At 44.3% G+C, this 22,878-nt stretch overlaps 1 protein-coding gene across 4 annotated transcripts in view; it reads left to right on the top strand.

Moving 5' to 3' along the window:
- Positions 1-22,878, top strand: part of ADGRG6 (adhesion G protein-coupled receptor G6) — a 606,009-nt gene that overhangs the window by 565,073 nt on the left and 18,058 nt on the right. For all 4 annotated transcript variants that reach the window (XM_069606809.1, XM_069606811.1, XM_069606808.1 and 1 more), the window contains 3 exons: positions 1,004-1,287; positions 4,768-4,869; positions 13,287-13,442. In XM_069606809.1, coding sequence (XP_069462910.1) covers positions 1,004-1,287; positions 4,768-4,869; positions 13,287-13,442 — 542 coding nt within the window. The remainder of the gene's footprint in view (positions 1-1,003; positions 1,288-4,767; positions 4,870-13,286; positions 13,443-22,878) is intronic.

The raw sequence follows: 22,878 nt of genomic DNA, 5'->3' as shown, positions 1-22,878 counted from the left end.
TTAGTCTTTGTACCCATTGCATTAAGATATTCTCATATGGTCGCATGTTATGTTCAGCAAATATTGCATACGCAGGTTCCGGATTTGGAGTTATCATCTTTCTATGCAGCGACATCGACTTCCAGATGACATTTACATACAATTCTTCAAGAGCAAGTTCATGCCTGATGACAATGATTGAAATGTATTTTGGTAATTTCAGCACTCGCTTCCAAAATAGTCCTTCCAATTTTGCCCATATTCTGTAATCCAGATTCCACCCTGCTTCAGAGCCAAAAGTTATGACAGGTATTACATTTTGAAGATAGAATGTATTAGGGTGAATGTTCCATATAGGTTATGGATTAGGGCTCCTTGTATGGCCAATGTTTTGGTTTGCCGCACAATGTCTTGTATCCAACTCCATTCTCTTATAGATATATTAACCTGGACACCGAGCTATCTGATTTCAGTAATCTCTTCTATGATGGTGTTTTCAATTTACCAACGGACATTTTTACCATATAATATTCTCTGACAAATGCCTGGCAGTTAAAGGTAAGTATGAAAGGAGAGGTTTTTTATAACACGCTTAATACCCAGAGGTTTCTAAGCACGGACCCGGGTGATCAAACCTGTGTTGCTCCATGTCCTCTTGCTTCCAAGGTGAGCACGTGGCCCCTAACCTATCCTCCCGAGACTAAGTACCTTTTTCGAACTTAAACAAAGCTTTCAGCGATTTAAGTCGGACTCACTGTGATCATTGTGATTACTGTAGCTCCGGTCAATAGAAAAAGAAGCAACCTGCAATGACAACATTTCAATGGAAAATATGAGAATTGCAATGCATTTGTAATGTTTATTTTGAACGCAATCCCTTCCATTTACATTGGAGTACCACTTAATGGTGCGTATGTTTGTAGAACGGGCCGTGTGGTTTCAAGCATGCTTACAGGGTGAAACTATGCAATACTCATCAAGACATGAGCAGTAATCCTACATTTTGGTGACTTCTTTCTTGCAGTTGCTGGATCACGAGCAATACTGTCTTTTATGTGACATGTGTGGCCTATTTTGGAATCATGTTTCTTATGAACGTCGCCATGTTTGTGGTGGTGATGGTGCAGATCTGTGGGCGGAACGGGAAACGGAACAGCCGCAGCATGCGCGAAGAAATACTGCGTAATGTACGGAGTGTGGTGAGCCTCACCTTCCTGCTGGGAATGACCTGGGGCTTTGCCTTTTTCGCCTGGGGACCTGTGCAAATCGCCTTCATGTACCTGTTTGCCATCTTCAACTCTCTGCAAGGTAAGCTGGATATCGTAGATAAGGGTTACTGATCATGTGCCCCCTTTAGATGTTTTGGACTACCAATCCCATGATCCCTAGCCAGCATAGTCAGTGATGAAGGATCATGTGAGTTGTAGTACAAAACATCTTTTTGGTCACATAATGAGTAACTACATCATAGAGAGTTTTTCTGTCACCCTAACACATTCATAAAATGTTTAAAGTCCTCTTGGTTTGGTTGTCTTTAAATCTGCCTTATTCCCGCATAATGATATAAATACACAGAAAATGTATAGCAAAACTCTTTAGAAAAAAGGCTTCAAGGTGCATTTTCAATCATGAACAAATCATATTTGCTTGGAGTATTTTTCATGAAATAAACAGTGGGAAAGAGGAGGATTTCCTTTTGATTTAATTCTATCTATCTATATTTATAAAAGTGAAAATGTGTGGGTTTGTGGTTGGGTTTGTGGTTTGGCGATGCATTTTTCCTTATACAATTCCACACTGTTTCATCATTCTGCACCATATTTAGCATAGTTACCTGTTAGGACCCTCCGGACAATACTGGAACATGACATCCCCACCCCTTTCCCCAGATTTCAGCAAAACTCTGAATGTGTGGGTTTGTGGCCTGTCAAAGTGTTTCCCTTATACAATTCCGCACCGTTTTACCAATCTGCACCCCATTTTTTTGCATAGTTACCTGTTAGGACCCTCTGGACATTACTGGCTACATGACATTTGGACACCCTGTCCCTTTCCCCAAATTTCAGCTCCTACACACATGACAGGGTTGCCTGAAATCAGCGAAACATCAATGTGGTCGCAGAAGGACGGGTCTTCAACACTAGAATGCACAGTTTCTGGGACATTCGCACTCCAATGCACCACAACGAACTGCACCCCACCTGGGTGAGGCAACATGTGGGGAGAGAGCACAGTAGGTCCCAGTATGCAGCAGCACACCAACTCTCGCCCCCCGATCCCCAACATCTGCTCTGGGGTTTGTCAGCCAGCCACACATGCCCGTTCTCAGTGCAGTTTACTTCTGAGTGCAAGACACATCAAGCGATAAGCAAATCACAACAGCGACCTACAGGATCATTGATTTTCAACAATTGATGAGAGTGTTGTCATGCCTGTCCACAGAACCGTTCGGAGAACGGTTACTTTCTGCTAGTTGGACATATAAAGCACTTACATCAAAGTACATTGGTTAAGGGCTTTCCTGCACATGGCATGTGCAAGTCCTATATATTGAACAGGATCTCTTACCTTCACCCGCTGTAATTGCATGGGCCACAGTGCAGCAGGAAAATGAAGCTGTGGCTAAATTCAGCGAGCTAGACAAAAGAGAACTTATCAGTAAAAGGAAACGTAAAAAATAAACCTTGAGAGAGGTATGGAGAAGAGAAAGCTGAAAGACACACGCACTAGTCAGAGCTTGAGAGCTTTCATTTCAAAAGAATGAAACTGGTAAGAAGCACACGCAGGTCGAGAACTGAGAGGAAGAGTGAAGGGAGCGATAAGAGAGATAGAGGAAAACCAGAGACAATCAATAAGGATGAGCCAAGCCATGAAGACCTTCACACGCAAGACACTGAAAGATAACTGAAGACGAGGCGATAATGGAAGTGTGCAAAGTGGGGAAATCGGGTGGGAGGCCTGTGCAGAAAGGAGAATCGTAGAGAGAAAGAAGACAGCAGAAGTGAAAATATGCTTCAGGAGGGCTTGAGAGCATGCCCAGAAGAGGGGAACAATAAGAGAGAAGAGAGTAAGGGCCTGTGTCTCAGAGGTGTCAACAGCAAGAAGACACCACTTTTTGTATATCTTGTTGCGTCGGAAATAACATGGGCGCCCGATACTTCCAGAGCTCACATTGTGAGGGGCAAATAAGGGAAGAGAATTTAATAGGGAGAGCGTCAGTGTGTGTTTTATTTAATGACTCTACAATTCAGATAAAAATTATGTTGGCAAATGTGCCTGTATTAGAAGATATCGCAGGGATCTGCAACCTGAGCCTATCCAGATGTTTTGGAATACAACTCCCATGATCCCTCACATTGATGATGGTTAATAGGATTGACAGAGTTTGCAGTCCAAAACCTCTAAAAAGCCAAAGGTTGCAGACCAAACTATACTATATTTTCAGCAAAGGCAGGTCTTGTAAGATTTTCAATCACTAACCTGATGGTGCAGCAATCAACGAGGCACTTGGGGAGCCCCCTAGGGACCCTGACACCTCCCCTCTCCTAGAAAGGGAAAAAGGGGTTGTGTGAGGGATCCCAGGGAAACCCTCCTGGGGGAGAAAACCCTGCCGGAACAAAGATGTAGCAGGATGGATCCAATCGTCCTCGGTATGCCGCTCTTCAACGCAGGAAGGATTCTATTCGCGGGACTCTGACTGCTTCTGTACTCTAATTAAACAAACAGGGTATGAGCTGAAGTATAGTCATAGAAAAATAAGACAGGAGTGAGAAAAGAGCAGTACCCAGCGTGTTGGAAGGGAGTGACTAACGAAGAGTCTTGAGGAGTCTCGGATGTCGGAAGTGGGAGGCTGGATAAGGACACAAGTCTGTAGGTAGGTAGAGAGAGAAGGTACGTTTAAAGGCGAGGATGTAGGTAACATGCACCCTAGCTGCGAACTTACGGAGCATCTGGGGAGAGAAGCGACGCGCTGAGCTGTGGTTCCGCTGCACCATATCCGGGATCCCTGGAACAGCGTGGTGACGTCAGAGGACGTCTGACTGAAGATGGAAACACTGCACCGCTACCCATAGTAACAGGAGCCATGCTGGGAGAGGGAAACAAAGACATAGTCTGCAATCTCCAGCGCCGCCAAAGGGAGTCGCGGCGCCAGCGAGACATGACAGGTCTCTTCTTTCATAAACGTGTGAAAGCTCACTTTCTACCTCCTTACTGTAAACTTTTAAGTGCCAGTGACGTGGCCATCTACACGTTGGGCCAACCCTATCTGCTGCTGTGACACACACGTCCTTACAGCAATCAGTGCCTAAAGTCAAGGTTAATCCGTTACATCAAGGTCTTGCTACCTTTAACTGGCGTATGAAGGCCTGGTATAACGTTCTTTCCTCGACAGTCAGAACTTCAATGTTTTCTTTAATGAGTATATATTACCGAAAAAACTCATTGAAATATATAGGGGATTGGGAAAGTGTATATAAAGGGTTGGGGGGGTCGGGAATAGTTAAAAAACTATAGTGTACGTGGGCTTGGGAGGGATCCCCCCCAAAAATAAAAATAAATCAAGTTCAATGAGTTTTTTCGGTAAAAAATACTCCTAAAAACCATCGGAATGTCGACAGTCGATGAAATGAAATAGAACCGAAGGCCTTATGCTATTTGTTCTATGTTTTGCTCAGTGTCATGCAATATATTTTCATTCAAGCTTTGCTTGTTAGTAGGCGTTGCTTCACACTACATAAGTTCCTTCCGCATCTGTTCTATTTCTAAATTGCATTTTACCGATTGTAGGTTTATTTATATTCGTGTTTCACTGTGCCATGAAGGAGAACGTACAGAAGCAGTGGCGGCGGCATCTCTGCTGCGGCAAGCTACGACTGGCAGACAACTCAGGTAAGGGCACCCATTCCAAGTTTCTTTCCGTCTAGCTACTCTGGACTGAAGGCTTATGCAGCCAGACCTATTTTGCAACAATGAAAAACACTCAGCCTCGTATATACTATGGTGTAATAACATTAAAATAAACTAATCTAGTCTCTCCTTTCCCTGTTATGTTGGAAATATGAATCACGATTAAATGCAAGGCAAACTGTAGGGTTGCACATTGGGATACATGTCTGCAAATACTGATCTTGGACTCTGTCTTAGACTTTCTGCAGTGCCCTTTAAGAAATCAAACCTTACATCATCCTTCCAATCGTTCAAATGCTTTTTGGCAAAGTTGTTGCTACAGAAATGTCCATAAATTACCCTACACGTTAACTTTAACATGAACTGAGAGACTGACATTTCAGCTGAGAGCAACATAAGTCTCTTGAGGACCAATACGTTGCTTCGATTGCTAGATCACTTGCAATCCTGATTATGCAGAGTCCTGATCCAGCGGGACAACAGAGAAAGGTGAGGCAGAGAGCGGAAGTCAGCAGAGCAGAGAACGCAGGCGTTTACTTCTGCAGGGGGGCTCATCTATAATGGGCGATGGGACGATGGGACGTCGATACGCCAATCATTATGGAAGAATTTAGCCAGCTAAGTGAAAACACACTGTCAAAGGGAAATGCCTTTTCCCTTTAACAGTTTAACAGTCCCCCAGCGCACATTTCCAACGAGCCATACAATCCTAGTGGTACTTTGCTTCCCCTGTCTTGCATGGTCCATTGGGGATGCAGGCTGCGACTACAGGCCTGAATGTGCGACGGTGTGATCTTGCATCTCCCTGCACATCCAGTGGCCAGCATGAGGCAGGCGCTCCGTCTCCGCTGCTTATATGAAGGAACCAAGAATCACACTCAGCTTCCTGTTTCCTGTTCTATGCTGTGCTGGTGCAAGAACACCTTCATTACAGCAGGCACGTGAGACTGAGTGGACTGGAATATGGAGCGCGTTGCAGGTAAGAAAATCAGAAAAATAATTTGTGTATGCATGTATGTAAGGGTTCCTGTTTGTAAGTGGGAGAGTGAACGAGTGAGTGCATGCTGTTTGGGCACGTGTGTTTATGTGAGAGTATATGAATGCTGTATGGGTGCAAGAGAGATTACGAGAGTGAATGAAGAATGAATGCTGTATTACTGATGAATGCAGAAGTGTGCAGGCCAGCTGGGCAGCAGGACTCTGATTGGGGGTGCAGGAGAGTGGGACGGCTTCACCGTGGCATGGCATATTTTTACTGAGCATCAATGGGGCAGGCAAAATAATGAGAGTTCCTATGTGGCACAAGCCTTCATTGCTGGTTGAAGTCTGCACGTGTTTCTTGACTATGGTAGGGTAGTTATTACTGGACACCAGGGGTGAAGTCATCATGATGAGTATTCCTACGTGGTACTGGACAAATCTTAATTATGGCATGGCATTTTTTACTGAATGTCAAGGGTGAAGGCAACATAAAGAGGGTTCCACATGGTACTGTCCCACATTGGTTTGTCCAATTTGGACATATTTCTTTACTGTGGCATGGCATTTCTGTACTGGGAATCAATGGTGAAGGCAGCCTAATGAGTGTTCTTACTGGATACTGGCCCACATTGGTGTGTCCAGTCTGGACAAATCTTCACTGTGGCATAACATTTTTTACTGGGCATTACATGTGAGGGCAGCATAATGAGTGTTCCTGTGTGGTATTGTCCCACATTTCTCTGTCCAGTATGGACATATTCCTTCACTGTGGAATGGCATTTATTTCCAGTTATCAAGGGTGAAGGCAGCATGATGAGTGTTCCTATCTCATTCTGGCCCACATTGCTGGGTCCAGTCTGTACATATTTCTTTAGTGTGGGATGGGATTTTTTTTATTGGGCGCCAACGGGAAAGCGGCATGACGAGTGTCTCTACTTGGGACTCATGTAATAAGAATTGAGTATGCCCGACTTCCGGTGCGCTCTAGTCCTAGAATTCAGGTGTTGGACCGTGCAGCACAGCTAGTACAGTGAGGCCCTACTCATAACCCCATGACATAGAAGAAGTAACAGATTGTGCTAGTTAGTCGTGCTTCGTTGCGCTCGCCCCAACAAATTGTTGCAAGTGAAATTGTCCAGTATTCTTTTTCATAATTCTTGCTTTAATGTAGTCCACGCTTAAGAAAACACAGCCAACACATGTTTCGACAATAAGTCTTTTTCAAGGTATTGGTCACTGAGTGGATGTCCCTGTGTGCCTTGGCGATTTCATCTAGTCCCCCTATTAGGGTCCCCCTAATCGGGAATACTATCCAGTTAAGGATTATTTCCTGATCTACGCTAACATTAGCACCGCTTATAGAAATACAAGCACATTAGATAAATCATTTGTCAATCCCGCCACAACTAAAAGAAATCGCCAAGGCACATGGGAACATCCACTCAGTGACCAATGCCTTGAAAAAGACTTAATGTCGAATCACGTGTTGGCTGTATTTTCTTAAGAGTTGACTACATTAAAGCAAGAATTATGTAAAAGAATACTGGACGATTTCACTTTGCAAAATTTGGTGGGGCGAGCATGACTAACTAGCACAATCTGTTACTTCTCTACTTGGTAATGGCCCACATTGGTCGGTCCTGTCTGGACATGTTTTTATAATGTGCCATGGCATTTTTTACTGGGCTTCAAGGGTGAAGGCAGAATAATGAGTGCTTCTACACACTACTGGCCTGCATTGGTGTACAAAGTATGAACATATTTCCTTACTATGGTAGGCCATTTTTTACTGGGCATTAGTGGTGAAGCCGTCTTGATGAACTGTCCTTTGTGGTACTGGCCCACATTTGGTGGGTCCTTTCTGGACATGTTTCTTTACTGTGAAATGGTATTTTGTACTTGGCATCAAGCTTAAAGGCAGCCTAATGAGAGTTACTACGTAGTACTGGCTCACTGTGGTGGATCCAGTGTTTCTTTATTGTGGCAGGGCATTTTTTTACAGTACATCAAGGCTGAATGCAGCATGATGAGTGTTTATATGTGGTTCGGACCCACATTGGTGGATCCAGTCTGCCCATATTTCTTTAACATTTTTTACTGTGCCTGAAGGGTGAAGGCAGAATAATGAGTGCTCCTACATAGTACTGGCCCGCATTGGTTGGTAAAGCAATGGCAAAATGCCTTACTGTGGTATGGCATATTTTACTGGGCATCAGTGGTGAAATCCTCAGATGAATGTTCTTAAATGGTACTGGCACACATGGGTGGGTCCAGTCTGGACAAATCTTCTCTGTGGCACGGCATTTTTTTTACATGGCACCAAGGGTGATTGCAGCATGCTGAGTGTTCATATGTATCCAGCCGGGACCTGTTTCTTTACTGGGGCATGACAATTTCTACTGGACATCAAGGGTGAAAGCAGCATGATGAGAGTTCCTATGTTCTACAGACCCACATTGGTGGGTCCAGTCTGCACATGTTTCTTTACTGTGGCATGTCTTTTTTCACTGGACATTAGGAGGGAAGGCAGCATGAGTGTTCCTATGTTGTTCTGGCCCACTTTAGTGGGTAAAGTCTAGACATATATTCTTACTGTTTTTGCTGTGCATCAGTGGCGAAGTCAGGAATTATTTTACATTCATACAGTGCTGCTTGCCACAAAAGAAGATTCTGCTTGCTGCATGAATGGAAAAGATTTAGAAACGGAGTGTAAAGGAAACAATGCAATTTAAGGGCAGAATAACTCAGGCACCCGTGTTTTTGAGTTCAAGAGCCAACTTTTCTTGGCATAAAGTTTAATGCAGAAGTTTAATAAGAGTGTTGATCATCCAAAGTAAGGTCTGTCATTGCCACCACCTCCTAGGATCTGCCATGTGAACCTGGCACTGATCTGTTTGGAAATACAGCTAGCTCTATGCGAGTGCGAAGGGCATTCTCGAGGATGCTGGTATCCACGTAGAAACATCAATCCCCTTTTGAACAACATGGACAGTGTTAAATCTTCCAATGAATTCCAATCCATAAAAAGATGATTGCATTGTCAGCCATTTATTTTTTCCGCATAAGCTGTCAGTGACCGATATGTTTGTAAGTGGGTGAATCACTTAACATCTAACTTGCCAATCACAAGACTGCTCTGCCCAGTGCTCGCTGGTTTACCACATGCAGCAATGTTCAGTATTTGACTGTGGCTTTAGGTCCTGCTGCGTGCATGGCTCGCCTGACATTGAACCGCAGCTCCACTTGTTACATGAAGTGGTACGTTATCAGCTAGTGTAACCCTTCAGTCCACTGCTAAGGGTATGCTTAATGCATTGAGGATGAAGCAGCTAAGGGAAGGCGGCAGGAGCTTGTTTGACCGAGGTGCCACACAGTGGAAAAATAGGTTATCCAAGAACCAGGCTGGTATATAGAAAGAATATATATTTATTAATTAATCAGGAAAGTTAATATTTACACAACATCACACGGGGCGCCACTTTCTCTGTGGCACAAAACAAAGCTTGAATACCAAGAACTCACTTTCTGGGGATTCACATTAAGAAAAGATCTAAGATTACACCACATGTGCTTTTTCACTTTTGCATCTCAGGTAACTAAAACACCTGTCAAATAAACAGTTCTTTCCTTCTAACACACACACAAATCCCTCAATGCGAACAATGACGCAGCACCTTAAAACATGACAAGATCATAAGCTTGGCACTATACTTTACATGAAGTTTAATTTGAATAATAGGCAACACTTTTCTATTTGCAAAAACTATTTCAAACATGCAGCACTCTGTATTTTTAATCTAGTTAATGCTAGCAGTGTTGGAGAACAACAGACTTTTAAAACAAAACACTTTTCATGTATATAGAACCCTTTTTCCTTCTCCACAATGCAATGTTGATTGTCTTTTCTACCAGGAGTCACTTTTACACTCTTAGTAAGGAGTATGTTTTTCAATTAGGGATGTCACTTTATTTAATTTTGACAAGACACTTTTCTGCCCCAACACAAAATCCCAGACATTCAGTTTTCATTCAGCAGCCCTCTGCTTTAAGGCAGGGCCCGAGGAACAGTGAGGAATTTTGTTTTGATAAGTACAGAAGTTTCCTGTAGAGAATTAGCGGTTGGCAATGAGAAATAGCAATACCCAATTACTTTAACAGATTGATAGCCTGATTTATGGATTTATTTGCGTGAAAAACGAAGATTTGCACGCCTCTCTGCCTGAAAACCCCCATACTTCAAACAGGGATTTTCAGGTAGAAAGGCGCACAGATCTGCGTTTTTCATGCAAATAATTCCATGAATCAGGCTGTGTATTGTTATTGACACTGGAAGCGATGTTGATTTTGAATTTCTTCGAAATCACCACGTTAGTTGGGTATAGTGGAATTAATTACATTATTGTTTAGTAAAAATACTAAGGATCTACTTAGTCTACCCATCCAATCAATAAGGGAAGATGTGAATCAAACTGATCCCCAGAAGTCTTCGTCTGGTTGGACAGGTTACTTACATAAAATATCTCTGGGTTTCATGCTAAGGGAAAGGACAGGTATCTGGTCAGATGGCCTCTTCAGGTTCAGTCATGGATACCTCCAGAATCAATCCCCTTTGATTTGCCCCTCCTGGTAGGCGTCCCAGCCAGCTTTTAGTATGTCTTTTGTGGCCATTTGCCCTCTCCCTCCCCTCCCCTCTCTTGTTAAAGTCTAGTATTACCCCAATTGCTATTAGGCGTAGTAATTGTAGCCGCCTGTCTTTGCAGCCACCTGGCCTCTCCTTCCCCCCTCCCCTCTCTTGTTAAAGTCTGGCATTACCCCAATTGCCGTCAGGCATAGTAATCGGAGCCACCATTCTTTCTCATCAACCTGCCCTCTCCACCTCCTTCCCTCCCCCTGTCTTGTTAAAGCCTGGTACTACCTCAATTGCCGGTAGGCATAGTAATCGTAGCCATCTGTCTTCGCAGCCACCTTCCTCTCTACTCCCCCCCATCCTCTGCTTCCCCTCTCTGCCTGTCTTGCAGCCACCTTCCCCTCTCCTCTTCCTCCCTTTTTATGTCCATTAGCACCTACTCCTATCATTTGTCCCATGACCTCTGATAGCAACTTGTCTGTCCCCCTCCCCTCCTTGTCTTCTACTCCCACTCTCCCAGCACTACTCTGAATCATCATCTGACCTATTATGATAGTCGGTTGTTTGTTCCTCTCCTCCCTCTCTCCACACCTTCCCCCTTCTCTTGTTATTCATCACTACATCAATTGTCGTCAGGCACAGTAATGTTAATGCTGGTTTTGTCTCATTCTTCTCTCTCCCTCTTCTCCTTAATTGTTCCGTGCACTTGCACTATCTGAAACGTCGCCAGGCTGATTAAGAGAGTTATTTTTCACATTCTAAATTGTCTCAAGGACTTGTTAGAATGTAATTGTTTTCTTCCATGTTCCCTCCCTCCTTGAAGCGCTTTGAAACACATTGTGTATAGGTGCTATACAAATAAATAATCAATCAATCAATCAATCAATTTGGTCAGCAGTTCCAACGCAAATTATTAAAATTGGGATGTGCCAGCTTATTGGCTCTTTATTTGAATTGGACCTCTATTGTGACTCTCATTGCAATGATTGGTTCCTGAAATTACAAGGCATCATTGCTGTGAATTTATGACTCCACCCATCTGGCATATCATTTTCACACATTTCAGTTTTGCACCTAAAAATGGCAATGTGGCTGATTTCTATAATTTCTAACTAAACCTAACAATATATATATTTTAACTTAGTCTTATCATGCTGGAATTAATTAAATGAATTCCGTTACAGCATCAAGTTGCAGGTTCAAATGACAGTTTTTTGTAAATTACTCAAGAGTTATCTGAGTCAGTGTCACAAAATGTTACATACAGTGTAACACTTGTTTCCATGGTCAAATTGTAAGTAGTGTTATCACTACAGCTAGGCCTGTTCCTAAGCTGTTCAATAATACTTGAACCATTTTTGTGCGATGTATAGTTCAGGAGACAAGCAACACAATCTGATCCTATATATAACCTCATGACAATCTCTTAATTATACATGATTTGAATTTCCACTAAAGCCATATTTCTTTTCTTCAAATAACCTCACATGTAATTCAGGCCATCTGCTTCTTTGTTGGTTTGCCCCAGTATAAATCCATTAACATTCTTTCTTCCAGGGCAAATGCCCATTTGGGTCCTTATCTTTGGAAGCAGAGAGGCAAGATCCACATCCATGTTCATAAAGTACCTTCTGGTATGCATCTCGGGGAGAGCGACCATGCATTTGAGTTTTATTTCCAAGTATTTTAGAAAGGTCAACCCATTAAGGGCTGCCCCCCTGTTTACCCAGGTGTTTAGCGCCTCACCCCCAAAAATTCCTTTCCAGCCAGGATATAGCTTCAAAAAGATGTTTTTTTTCTTTAGAGAAGGCGAAGATGCAGGCTTGACCTTTTGGCTTGCTGTGGAAAAACCACTAAGCTGAGCACAGCTCCTTATGAACAGAAAATATATGATGCTTTTACATTCTGACTTTAGTACATGAAACTTGCACTAATGTCTTGAAATACAACATATATTTGTCCATCTTCATTCTCGCAGTTTCTTTTAAAACAGTTTTGACAAGCCACCAATTTCCTTAATATGGGCCTTTCAAGTTAGTTCTGGCAAATTGAGTTTAATTTCCCATGTGTTTATTGTTCTAAGCTGCAAAATGCACACCTTTCCATGGTAACTGTTTCTGCTTTTGCAAAGTTACACTTTAGGCATCAGTCACATTTAATGGAAAGTAGGCCTCTGGTTTTGGGCCTTATCATTTCAGCAAAGGGCCCATTTATTTGGCAGTGCTGAAATTGACATGCTGGCCTTTTCTCTGCCAGCCCAGAGTGAGTGTTCAATGTTCTGCACGTTTAGGCCTCAGTCAGTCAAAGGCATTTTCCTTTTGTCTTGGGGCTAAAACTACCCCTAGAGATTGTCTGTGAGTCCCATATTTTAAAAGTAAAATTTCAGATGGAAATAGTTAAGTCCATAAGAAGGGGTGCTGAGTTGCACGGGGAAGCAGGGTAGTTACAGAGTGATTTCCTCAAACGTCTACAGAATTAAGAAACAAAGACGATTATCGCAAATACTTGTATTTGGCCATCATTTCCATTTTCAAAAATTCAAGTAAAAAGAAAAAAGTCTTTTATTTCCTTTCTTCATTTGAAAACGGCTTGTTTCTATTCTTTACCTTTGTTTCAATGTACATCCAGGTCTTTTGATGGTTCTATTTTGCTGATTAGCCTTGGTAATTATTCTTGGGAGATTATTGCCTGGAACCTTTAATTACTGAAATTGACTATATGCCTGTTAGGTCGCCTGTGTTTTGTCTTTGAGTGTACTTTAGATTCCTTCTTTCCCTCTTTATTCTTTTAGACTGGAGCAAAACTCATACCAACACCACAAAGAAGATCAGTTCCGACAACATGGGGAAGTCCTTGTCGTCCAGCTCGATAGGCTCCAACTCTACGTCCTGGACGTCAAAATCGAAATCCAGCTCCAACAATTTCTTCAAAAAGAACAGCAATGCTGGTGAGTGTCTTCTGAGTAGTGTTGACAAGCCAATCCATGCTTGAATACAGGAGTGTTCTGAGCTGCACATGTGTGATGGCGAGCTTAATGTTTGCCGTGATTATGTGAATATCTCCCTCTTTCTGAAAAAAGCGTTAAACTATGATTGTACTAAATAACTTTGAGTAGTTAAGCAGAAAAGGTTGCCTTTTGGATTGCCACATGAATAGCAGGTTTGGGACCACTTACAAATTGTCTAACATGACAGCAATCCCCTCTGGGGTATTCTGATTAATTCTGATAGATTCTGCAAATTTAACACAACTGTCGTGGTGGACCCGGGTTTCCATGTTAGAATTATGCAACTGTCAAAATGAAATGTAGATGCTGCCTGCCTAGTCCATGAACAGCGGGTGGCATTTCCATGGATTAATGTGAAATCTTCCTGCTTTTTGCAGCTGATTGCAAAAGAATTCAGCAACATCTCCAATGGCATCAGAATTGCATGCGAGTGGGGATGCTAACAGATTTATGAAGCGGAGCAGACGGGCTTGTGAAATCGATACTTACGACCAGTGCCCTCAATCCACCTCACAAATCTAGGAATTTTGCTCAGAGTGTAAAAATATGCAGAGACAACCTCTAGGCAGGCTTTTTGTTCTGTATGTGCAAGGAGCACAAGGACCACAATTACCTGCTGAATGCCCTGGTAAACTTGGGGCCTAGCAATGGGATTATAGCAGTGGTGTGTTGAAAGCATTGAGGGAAAGGTTGGTCAGTAGTTCAATGAATGAAACCACACGGATTCTCCTGTCACTGCACGGTCAAAAAGGGTGAAATTGACATAGAAGACATGTCCCCCATTTTGAATAGGTGTGGCCGATTTTTCTGAAAGGAGAACCTGGCGTGCATGACGGTGACGCACAGCTTTCACATTTCGGCCAGAGTATTTCACTGTGCTGCAAGTGAGCGGAGCAAGTGCCTACTGGCATGTTACAGAGGAGCGTGTGAAGAGCAGTTCACCATGAACATATCACCGGATGATAGTTGCATGGCAATTGCTCTCTAAATCACAGGTTTACACATCATACAAAGGCAGCAATGTTTGGGTACCAAGAAATGTGGGAATATATTGCTTCTTTATGTGTTTGCTTTAATTTTTGGATGAAGTGTACTTGGATTGCTGGTGAAAATGGAGACTTTGGACGTTTGTGGTTTGTTTGTGGAGGCTGTGATTGTGCAGGTTGTTTTACCCCAGCTTGCAAGCTGCCTTGTTATATATAAAGAGTGTCACTTAACCAAAACACCTTTTTGATGTGATGAAGTCACCTATTTATCACCCGTTGCAGGTGTGTGGGGAACTCTCAGGCCCCGGGATGCCATGGGTTAAGTGAAGAAACTCCTGAGCTGGTATCAGGTGGATCCCCCGGAGTCTCCCTAGTTCCCCCACAGGTGAACCCAGGGTCCAAAAGATGCTGAGGTTGCCTCCATTTCAGGCAGGGGATGCCGTGCCTCCTAGAACTGGTAAAAGAGGGTGCATCATTATTTTTGAAGGTCAACACCCTTCCAGAGGGGGGGAAACACAGAGAACATTATCCCCATGCCCAATGTGACACACATATAATGGTTCCATGTTGTAAAATCGCAGCAAAAATGGCTGTGGATACAAAATATTGCGGAAAAAATGCAGTGGTTTTGCCGCCACATTCTTGTAATAGATGCGGGGGACACCCCTGCAACCCCCAATCCTCTTAAATGGTATAATGGGGTACACCTTTACCGGGTCAAACCAGGGCATTTTTGCTGCGATTTCTTTTACCGGCGCCATTTTTGCCGCAATTTCATCACCTGATACCCATATTATAGATGTGGGTGATCCAACAGAGAGCTCTGGTCCCTTTTGTGGTTCCCTATGCATATTGGGTCTTAGTAGCCAGTGTACGTCATGCACAGGTGTTGCTAGGTCTGGAAAAGATCTGGGGCTACGCTAATGTCTGGATTGTTGGGAATTGGGGCTAGCTAGCCTTTTGAATGTAGCCTGTGAGCTTTTATGCAGGGCTACAACCAAAAGACCCGGGGCTGTAGAGCCCCCTAGACACCTCCTAGCAACGCCTCTGACGTTGTGTGTTCAATACCAAGCATGGGACATCAACCAAAGTCAAATGGGAATACTACTATAGCAATAGAGAACAGGGAGGATGAGCATCTGCATCCATGCACAGGGACTGAGAGCCGGGAAACAGACCCACCTGTACAAGGCAAGCTTCAACATCGGATACGCTGACCGTCTGACACTGCTGCCCGATCCCGTAATGGTGGCCAGGCCTTTCATAATTTCATAGTGCGGGCCTGAGGCATGGGCCAATTGCAATTGTTGAACTACTCACAACACCTGACAACAAGTGAATGCGAAGGCCAGATGTGGGTACGGGGAAACCCTTAGGGAACATCCAATCACAAATGACCCGGCAAATAGGAAACTAGATCCACCAACCAGAGCACTCATTAGGATAGTTTCTCCTAGAAAACACTTATAAAAATAGGCAAAAGCCTCCTGACTTGGAGGGTGTTATGATATAATATGATTAAACATTTATAACATGTCTGTATACAAGTGTAAATAGGCACGACAAGTCAAGGTTTGGAGACAGAGGGAGGACAAGACAAACAATCTTACTAGGCCTTGTGTCATTCAGATTGTGCAAGTGCGACAACGCAAAAGTGCAGGAGGAAGCGAGAGAGGGAGGTGCCAAGGAGAGAGGAAAAAGGGTAAGTGCAGCCAGGGCAGCGCGGCTCTGGGTAAGTGCAAGGACGCTGGGGGGCTGTAGATGTTACAGTTAAAATGAAGGTCTTGAGCAGCTCCCGGAACTTCAGGTGGTCTGGCTCAAGTTTGAGAGCGGCAGGGAGGCCATTCCAGAGGAAGGCACCTGCAGAGGAGAGAGATCTACCCCTACTCTCTGTCTGGATAAGCACCTGACCCTCAGAGTTGTAGGTAGCAGAGCGAAGGGCTCGAAAAGGAAGATATTTTGGAAGATGTTAGAATGCCATTCCAGAGTGAGAGTTCTGTTGCACTAGGAGAAGGAGAAACATTTGAGAGTCAGAACTTGCATTGGCCAAGCCAAATAGAGTGAATAGCCAGAAAGCTAGAAAACAGTAAGTGAACTCCATGGTAGAACAATGCAGGTCGAAAGAGAAGGCTCGTTTTGCAAGCCTTCCAGAAGCCCGTGTCCAGAAGCTGGCAGAAGCCAGGCCATGAAAAAAGGGGCTGGAGAACACCGTGCTTGGGACTCTTGCCCGGCATTGGTGGTAACTACAATGCCACCATGCCCACTACAGAAAATGGCATGGCTGAAGAAACCCCGGTGTGGTTGAAGAAATTCCTAACTAGAAGAACCGTCCTGTGCCTGCCTTATAAATATTCGACATGCTGGAATACATATAATGTGCAGGCTCACTTTCTGCCAGGTGCACAATCCACCCAGATATGGAATGGTAAACCATGCAAGTGAGTGCTGCACATATGGGCATGCAAGGGAAGATCAGAAACCCACTCTGACATAGCAAAAGCGTGATGCATGGAGAGGCATGGAGGAGCAATGTGCCGGCAGTGGCGTCGCCAGGAATCAAATTTAGGAGGGGCACAGAAGGGGCCAAAGACAAAAGTAAAGGGGGGCACAGACAAAAGTAGGGGGGGCACCTATGAAAGGTAATGTGTGATGTCACAAGCACTCCTCCAGATAGGCTTTTGTGCACACCAATTACCCACACCCCACTGCACTTCCCCTCCCATCAGAATGTAGGCACGAAACAATTCAGTGACTAGTGGCCCATCCTTAGCAGTTTCGTGGCTACTTTCTGATGGGAGGGGCTGCAAGCTGCTCGATCACTGCTCGCTTTGAGGCAAAAGGAGAGTATTTGCCGTGTGATCGGCAGACATTTGCCTCAACGAGTGTCACAAATAACACCACGAACAGAGAACATGGTCAGTGCTCGCCTTAGGTAGGAGGTGCACAACGGGGGCACAGGATTTCAGAGGGAGGGGCACGGGCCCCACCCAGACACCACCCTAGCGACGCCACTGTGTGCCGGGATGAGCGGCTGAGATTTTCTCCATAACAAATCTCCCTGGGCCTACTCCATTCGCATCACTCCTTCATTAAGCAACTGCCTTCTGCTCTACCCGTATCTTATTCATACGTATAGCAGCAAATCGACGTATAGGCAACATAAGGTTGTTCTTAAAGTGAATCTAGACTTCTGGAAGAAGCAACCCCCTCTTTACCAGACCCAGGTCATGCATCAATCAATACAGCAGCTGAAAAGCTCACTGTGGCCGAGGCAGCTTTTCGAGTAAGGACAATAATCGTCTCTTTGTCCTGCGCCCCCATCTCATTCTGCCCAACGCATTCACGAGATAACATTCTTCCGTCCCCCTTCTCCCACGCATGCCTGCATCCCGCCTGCCACTCTGCTCACTGGAATGCATAGGAATGCACAGCCCTCCCGCCCAACCGCCCTTTCACTCAGCACCTTCCAATCACACTTCGCAGCCCAGCTCTCCCTCCAAGCCTGCAGCTGGAAGTCACAGCCTATAGCACCACGTGTATCCATGCCCTGCTGATACCAGTGTCTACGAAAAGAACCTTTGGCTCCATAATGCGACTCCTGCAGTCATATATGACATTTGATTCCATAAGGTGTGTGACTCCTGCAGTGATCTATGACATTTGACTCCATAAGGCGACTCCTGCAGTGATGTATGACATTCGACTCCATAATGTGACTCCTGCAGTGATATAAGACATTTGACACCTTGATGTGACTCCTGCAGTGATATATGACATTTGACTCCATAATGTGACTCCTGCAGTGATATATGACATTTGACTCCTTGATGCGACTCCTGCAGTGATGTATGACATTCGACTCCATAATGTGACTCCTGCAGTGATATAAGACATTTGACACCTTGATGTGACTCCTGCAGTGATATATGACATTTGACTCCATAATGTGACTCCTGCAGTGATATATGACATTTGACTCCTTGATGCAATTCCTGCAGTGATATATGACATTTGACTCCATAATGTGACTCCTGCAGTGATATATGACATTTGACTCCTTGATGCGACTCCTGCAGTGATGTATGACATTCGACTCCATAATGTGACTCCTGCAGTGATATATGATATTTGACTCCATACTGTGACTCCTGCAGTGATATATGATATTTGACTCCATAATGTGACTCCGGCAGTGATATATGACATTTGACTCCTTGAGGCGACTCATGCAGTGATATATGACATTTGACTCCATACTGGGACTCCTGCAGTGACATGTGACATTCGATTTTCCAGAGTTGAGAACATGAATAGCAATTTGTAAAACCGTTTCTAAAATATTCAAATCTGATAAGGGCTTCGCTCAGTTAAACTATTTGCAAACATGTAACAAGCCACCAAACTGACCCAACACACTCTGTATAAATCATCCTCAAGGAAGTGATTGTGTACTTCCTTTTGCCACACCCGCTTGCGCATTAATAGCATCTGGTCTTGGTATGCAAATGATTTCATCAGCTCCGACCTAGTGCTTGAGGCCCCTCCCCTACCTCAACAATGACCATGGACAGAGTGTAGCACTCCAGGCAACAGCATATGTGATTCATTGGGTGTTGGTACAGAGTCTCCAAGGGCGGCCCTCGAGAACACCAACCACGCCAGGTTAACTCCCATTTAGATGCTCTATATTTCAATTGATTTTGTGGGGCTCTCCTGAAAACCTGGGTGGATTTGGCGCTTGTGGATACGACTTGTTGGCTTCTGGTAAAGAGTCCAAACTTGGGCTAGACTAGGATCATAATCAGCAGATCCACCTGTGCACAGTAGTGACACGTGCATAAATGTCCATATATCACTGCATAGGTTCCTAATATGTGCTAACTACAAACACGAAAAAGTGTTCCATTCATTATAACCACTGGAAATTGCTCTGGGCATCTTTCAATCATCCATCGTTTTTAGACTGCAACACTGCAGAACGGGGACAGTGATATCCAAATCAGTCATGGCACTCCCATGAAAGGTAGTATTTTTGCTCAAACTCAAGTGGCTACAGACAGGGTTGTTCCCCGTTGGATTTCATCATTCAGGTGCTGCTTAATCTCTTCGGCAAAGCAAGCAATGTTTCGTTACACCCCGTCCCACTCGAGGAGACTCGCTACAAAGTTGTGACGTATAGAAGCTTCCATTCCATCGTTTTATTAGCCCACAAGCAACCAACCATATACACATTACACTTAGTCTAACCCAAAGAGTGCATTCTGGCTGGAACTGCTAGGCCACGCCGCATCTTTAGGAACAGAAGGAACACCAGAAAATGTTTCGTCCTACTTGGGTCTCCTCAGCTAGGCTAAAACATGTCTTGTAAAAATCCAGGATGCGGACCCCAAACAAGGATATTTCTTGGAGGAATACATCTGCCCAGTTCTAGAATCTGAATGTTTGTCAGCTCTCAAACCCATTTAATGTAAAGAACAAGGATGCTAATCCTAAGTGTGGAGACACTGTCATTATAAATAACAAATACAAAGAATAACTGTTTCAAAACAAAGTCCTATTGTTTTTTTATTAACACAAATGTGTTAAATAGAGACAAAGTGAAAGAATGGAACGAGCAGTTTTTTTTAAAACAATTCCCAGTCTTTGGAACATTAGTCAGAGGTTCCCTCCATTTGATAACAGCTGTGCATTCTCAAATCCAGATAACTTTTCTTAGACTGAGTCACAAAGAGAAAGTGCACCTGCACCACGTCAATATTATGGTGGGTTTAAAAAATAAAATACATAAATAACCTTCTACCTGCAGTGTGAGAGTAGAATAAACCATTTCAGCTAAACAAGACATGCCACAGCACCAGCCAGTAGCCATCCTTGGAAGTTCTACAGTTCAGAACCAGTGAGCAATGCATTGTGGGTATGCAAATTAAACGTGTACTGTATGAAACATCAACCAGTAGGCTGTAGGAACCAAAATATCATCAGAACGTGGCTTCTGACAACTGCAAAGAAGCATTCAAGAGCTATACCTGTCTTAAGGGTGTCAGTATACTACAAATAATGTGAAAACATTATCGATATACAGCAAATCTAGCTCTCATTCTGCAACGTGTTCCTATCGCTTAATAAAATATGCAGATATGCTTATCTCCTGGTTGAAATTAAACTCTGGCACAACCATAGCAACAACTGAGAATGTGTACAGAAATTTAGAGACTAGCACATGTGTGAGTTACTGATCACAGAGAGATGCACTGTAAACTAGGAAGAGTCTTCTATAAGAGAATGGCTGTAAACATCATGCCCTTTCACCATGCCCTTTCACCATGCCCTTTCACCATGTCCTTTCTCCATCATATTGTTGCTGCGATTGCAGTGCTTACTTGGGCACTGGTGTGGGTGGCCATGTTATAACTATATTGCACCCATTAAGCAACCTTATGAACCCAGTGTCTACAGCACCTGGCGGCAGACAGTGTTCCTTTCATTAAATGAATCAATAATGTGCCTGCTAATTTTGGAGTTAATTTGATCTCTCGATTTGGATGAAGTAATATCTCATAAACTGCAGTCACCAGTCATTAATATTGCAACTCATTTACTAATCACAGACCGGAAATTCCCGTTGACAACTATGACGCTGAGCTGGAGAGCTACCATTATGTCTATATGATGACAATGAGCAACTTCAGTTTCGCCAATTCACAGCTGCGTGTCTTCAATTGAGCAAACATTGACCAAATGTGTCACTTTATTGAAAAGCGATTAATGGTTGGTCAAAAGTCAAATGTTGCCAAAGCATCAATCTTTCTATTCTTTCCACTGAGTACAAGGGTGCAGTGAATGGCCTTGGAGTCTGCCAGTTCTGTCTGCTCACCTACCCCAAGATCTATGGTGTGACGGCACCACTCATACCAATGGCCCAACATTGGTATTATGCAAAATTGATAGCACAGCTCCCTTGCGTTGACTCTCCTAAAATCAGCGAGTGCACCCAGGGTTAGAAGAGCAGCAGCGACATTGCTTTTTGCATGTATGTGTGGGATTTATAAAGTACAGGCCTAGCTGGGAAGCAGCGAGTGCTGTGCATAGGGAACGCACACATGGGCTTATTGGCACGGTGTAAGGGAAGCAATGCAGTGCTATGCACAGGAAACACACAGAAGGGGTAATAGGCAGAGTGTGGTGGAAGCAACGGAGTGCTCTGCATAGGGAACCCACACAAGGGGTTATTGGCTGGGTGTGGGGGAAGCAGTGGAGTGCTGTGCATAGGGAAGGCACACAAGGGGTTATAGGCAGGGTGTGGGAGAATCAGCGGAGCGCTGTGCAAATGAAACGCACACAAGGGGTTATAGGCAGAGTGTAGGGGAAGCAGCGGAGTGCTGTGCAAAGGCAACGCACACAAGGGGTGATAGGCAGGGTGTGGGGGAAGCAGTGGAGTGCTGTGCATAGGGAAGGCACACAAGGGGTTATAGGCAGGGTGTGGGGGAAGCAGCGGAGTGCTGTGCAAAGGGAACGCACACAAGGGGTGATAGGCAGGGTGTGGGGGAAGCAGTGGAGTGCTGTGCATAGGGAAGGCACACAAGGGGTTATAGGCTGGGTGTGGGGGAAGCAGTGGATCGCTGTGCAAATGAAACGCACACAAGGGGTTATAGGCAGGTGTGGGAGAATCAGCGGAGCGCTGTGCATATGAAACGCACACAAGGGGTTATAGGCAGAGTGTGGGGGAAGCAGCAGAGTGCTGTGCAAAGGGAATGCACACAAGGGGTTATAGGCAGGGTATGGGGGAAGCAGTGGAGTGCTGTGCATAGGGAAGGCACACAAGGGGTTATAGGCAGGGTGTAGGAGAATCAGCGGAGCCCTGTGCATCGGGGTGGCACACAAGGGGTTATAGGCAGGGTGTGGGAGCAGCAGAGGCTGCTGTAATGTTTAGAGAGAGCAGGGCAGGGCGGGAGCTCAGGAGGGGCAGCACGGAAGTGGAATTGGGTTTACTGTTTAAGACAGTGGATAGGACTGCTTCACATCGTGTGGAATGCTGTTCAGCATAGTTTTAAAAATGCTCCTTCTGATATAAACAGGGGACGTGGACGTCTGTTTCAGTGACAATATGTTTGATCTGTCCTTATGAGTGTCGACCTTATGCCTGTGTTGCCTCTGTGGTTCATTCGTGTATGTGGCATTTTTGTGCATTTTATATTAAAGCAATAGTATTACCAGATCGGTAATGCACCCCTGCAAGGGTTCTATTGCTATTAGAACCCCGGCATGTCATACTAGGGTACTAATAGCATTTATTCTCATGTTCAGAAACAGCGTAGAAACCGTTTCTCATCTTGAAAAAAAAGCAAAAAGAATGGCCGCCAGGGATCTGGGAGAAGGGACTGCACATAGCC

This window comes from Ambystoma mexicanum, chromosome 4p (assembly GCF_040938575.1).
Source record: "Ambystoma mexicanum isolate Mex_15411 chromosome 4p, UKY_AmexF1_1, whole genome shotgun sequence".
NCBI classification, from domain to species: Eukaryota; Metazoa; Chordata; class Amphibia; order Caudata; family Ambystomatidae; genus Ambystoma; species Ambystoma mexicanum.
The sequence above is the reverse complement of the archived record's forward strand: the minus strand, read 5'-3'. Positions and strand labels throughout refer to the sequence as shown.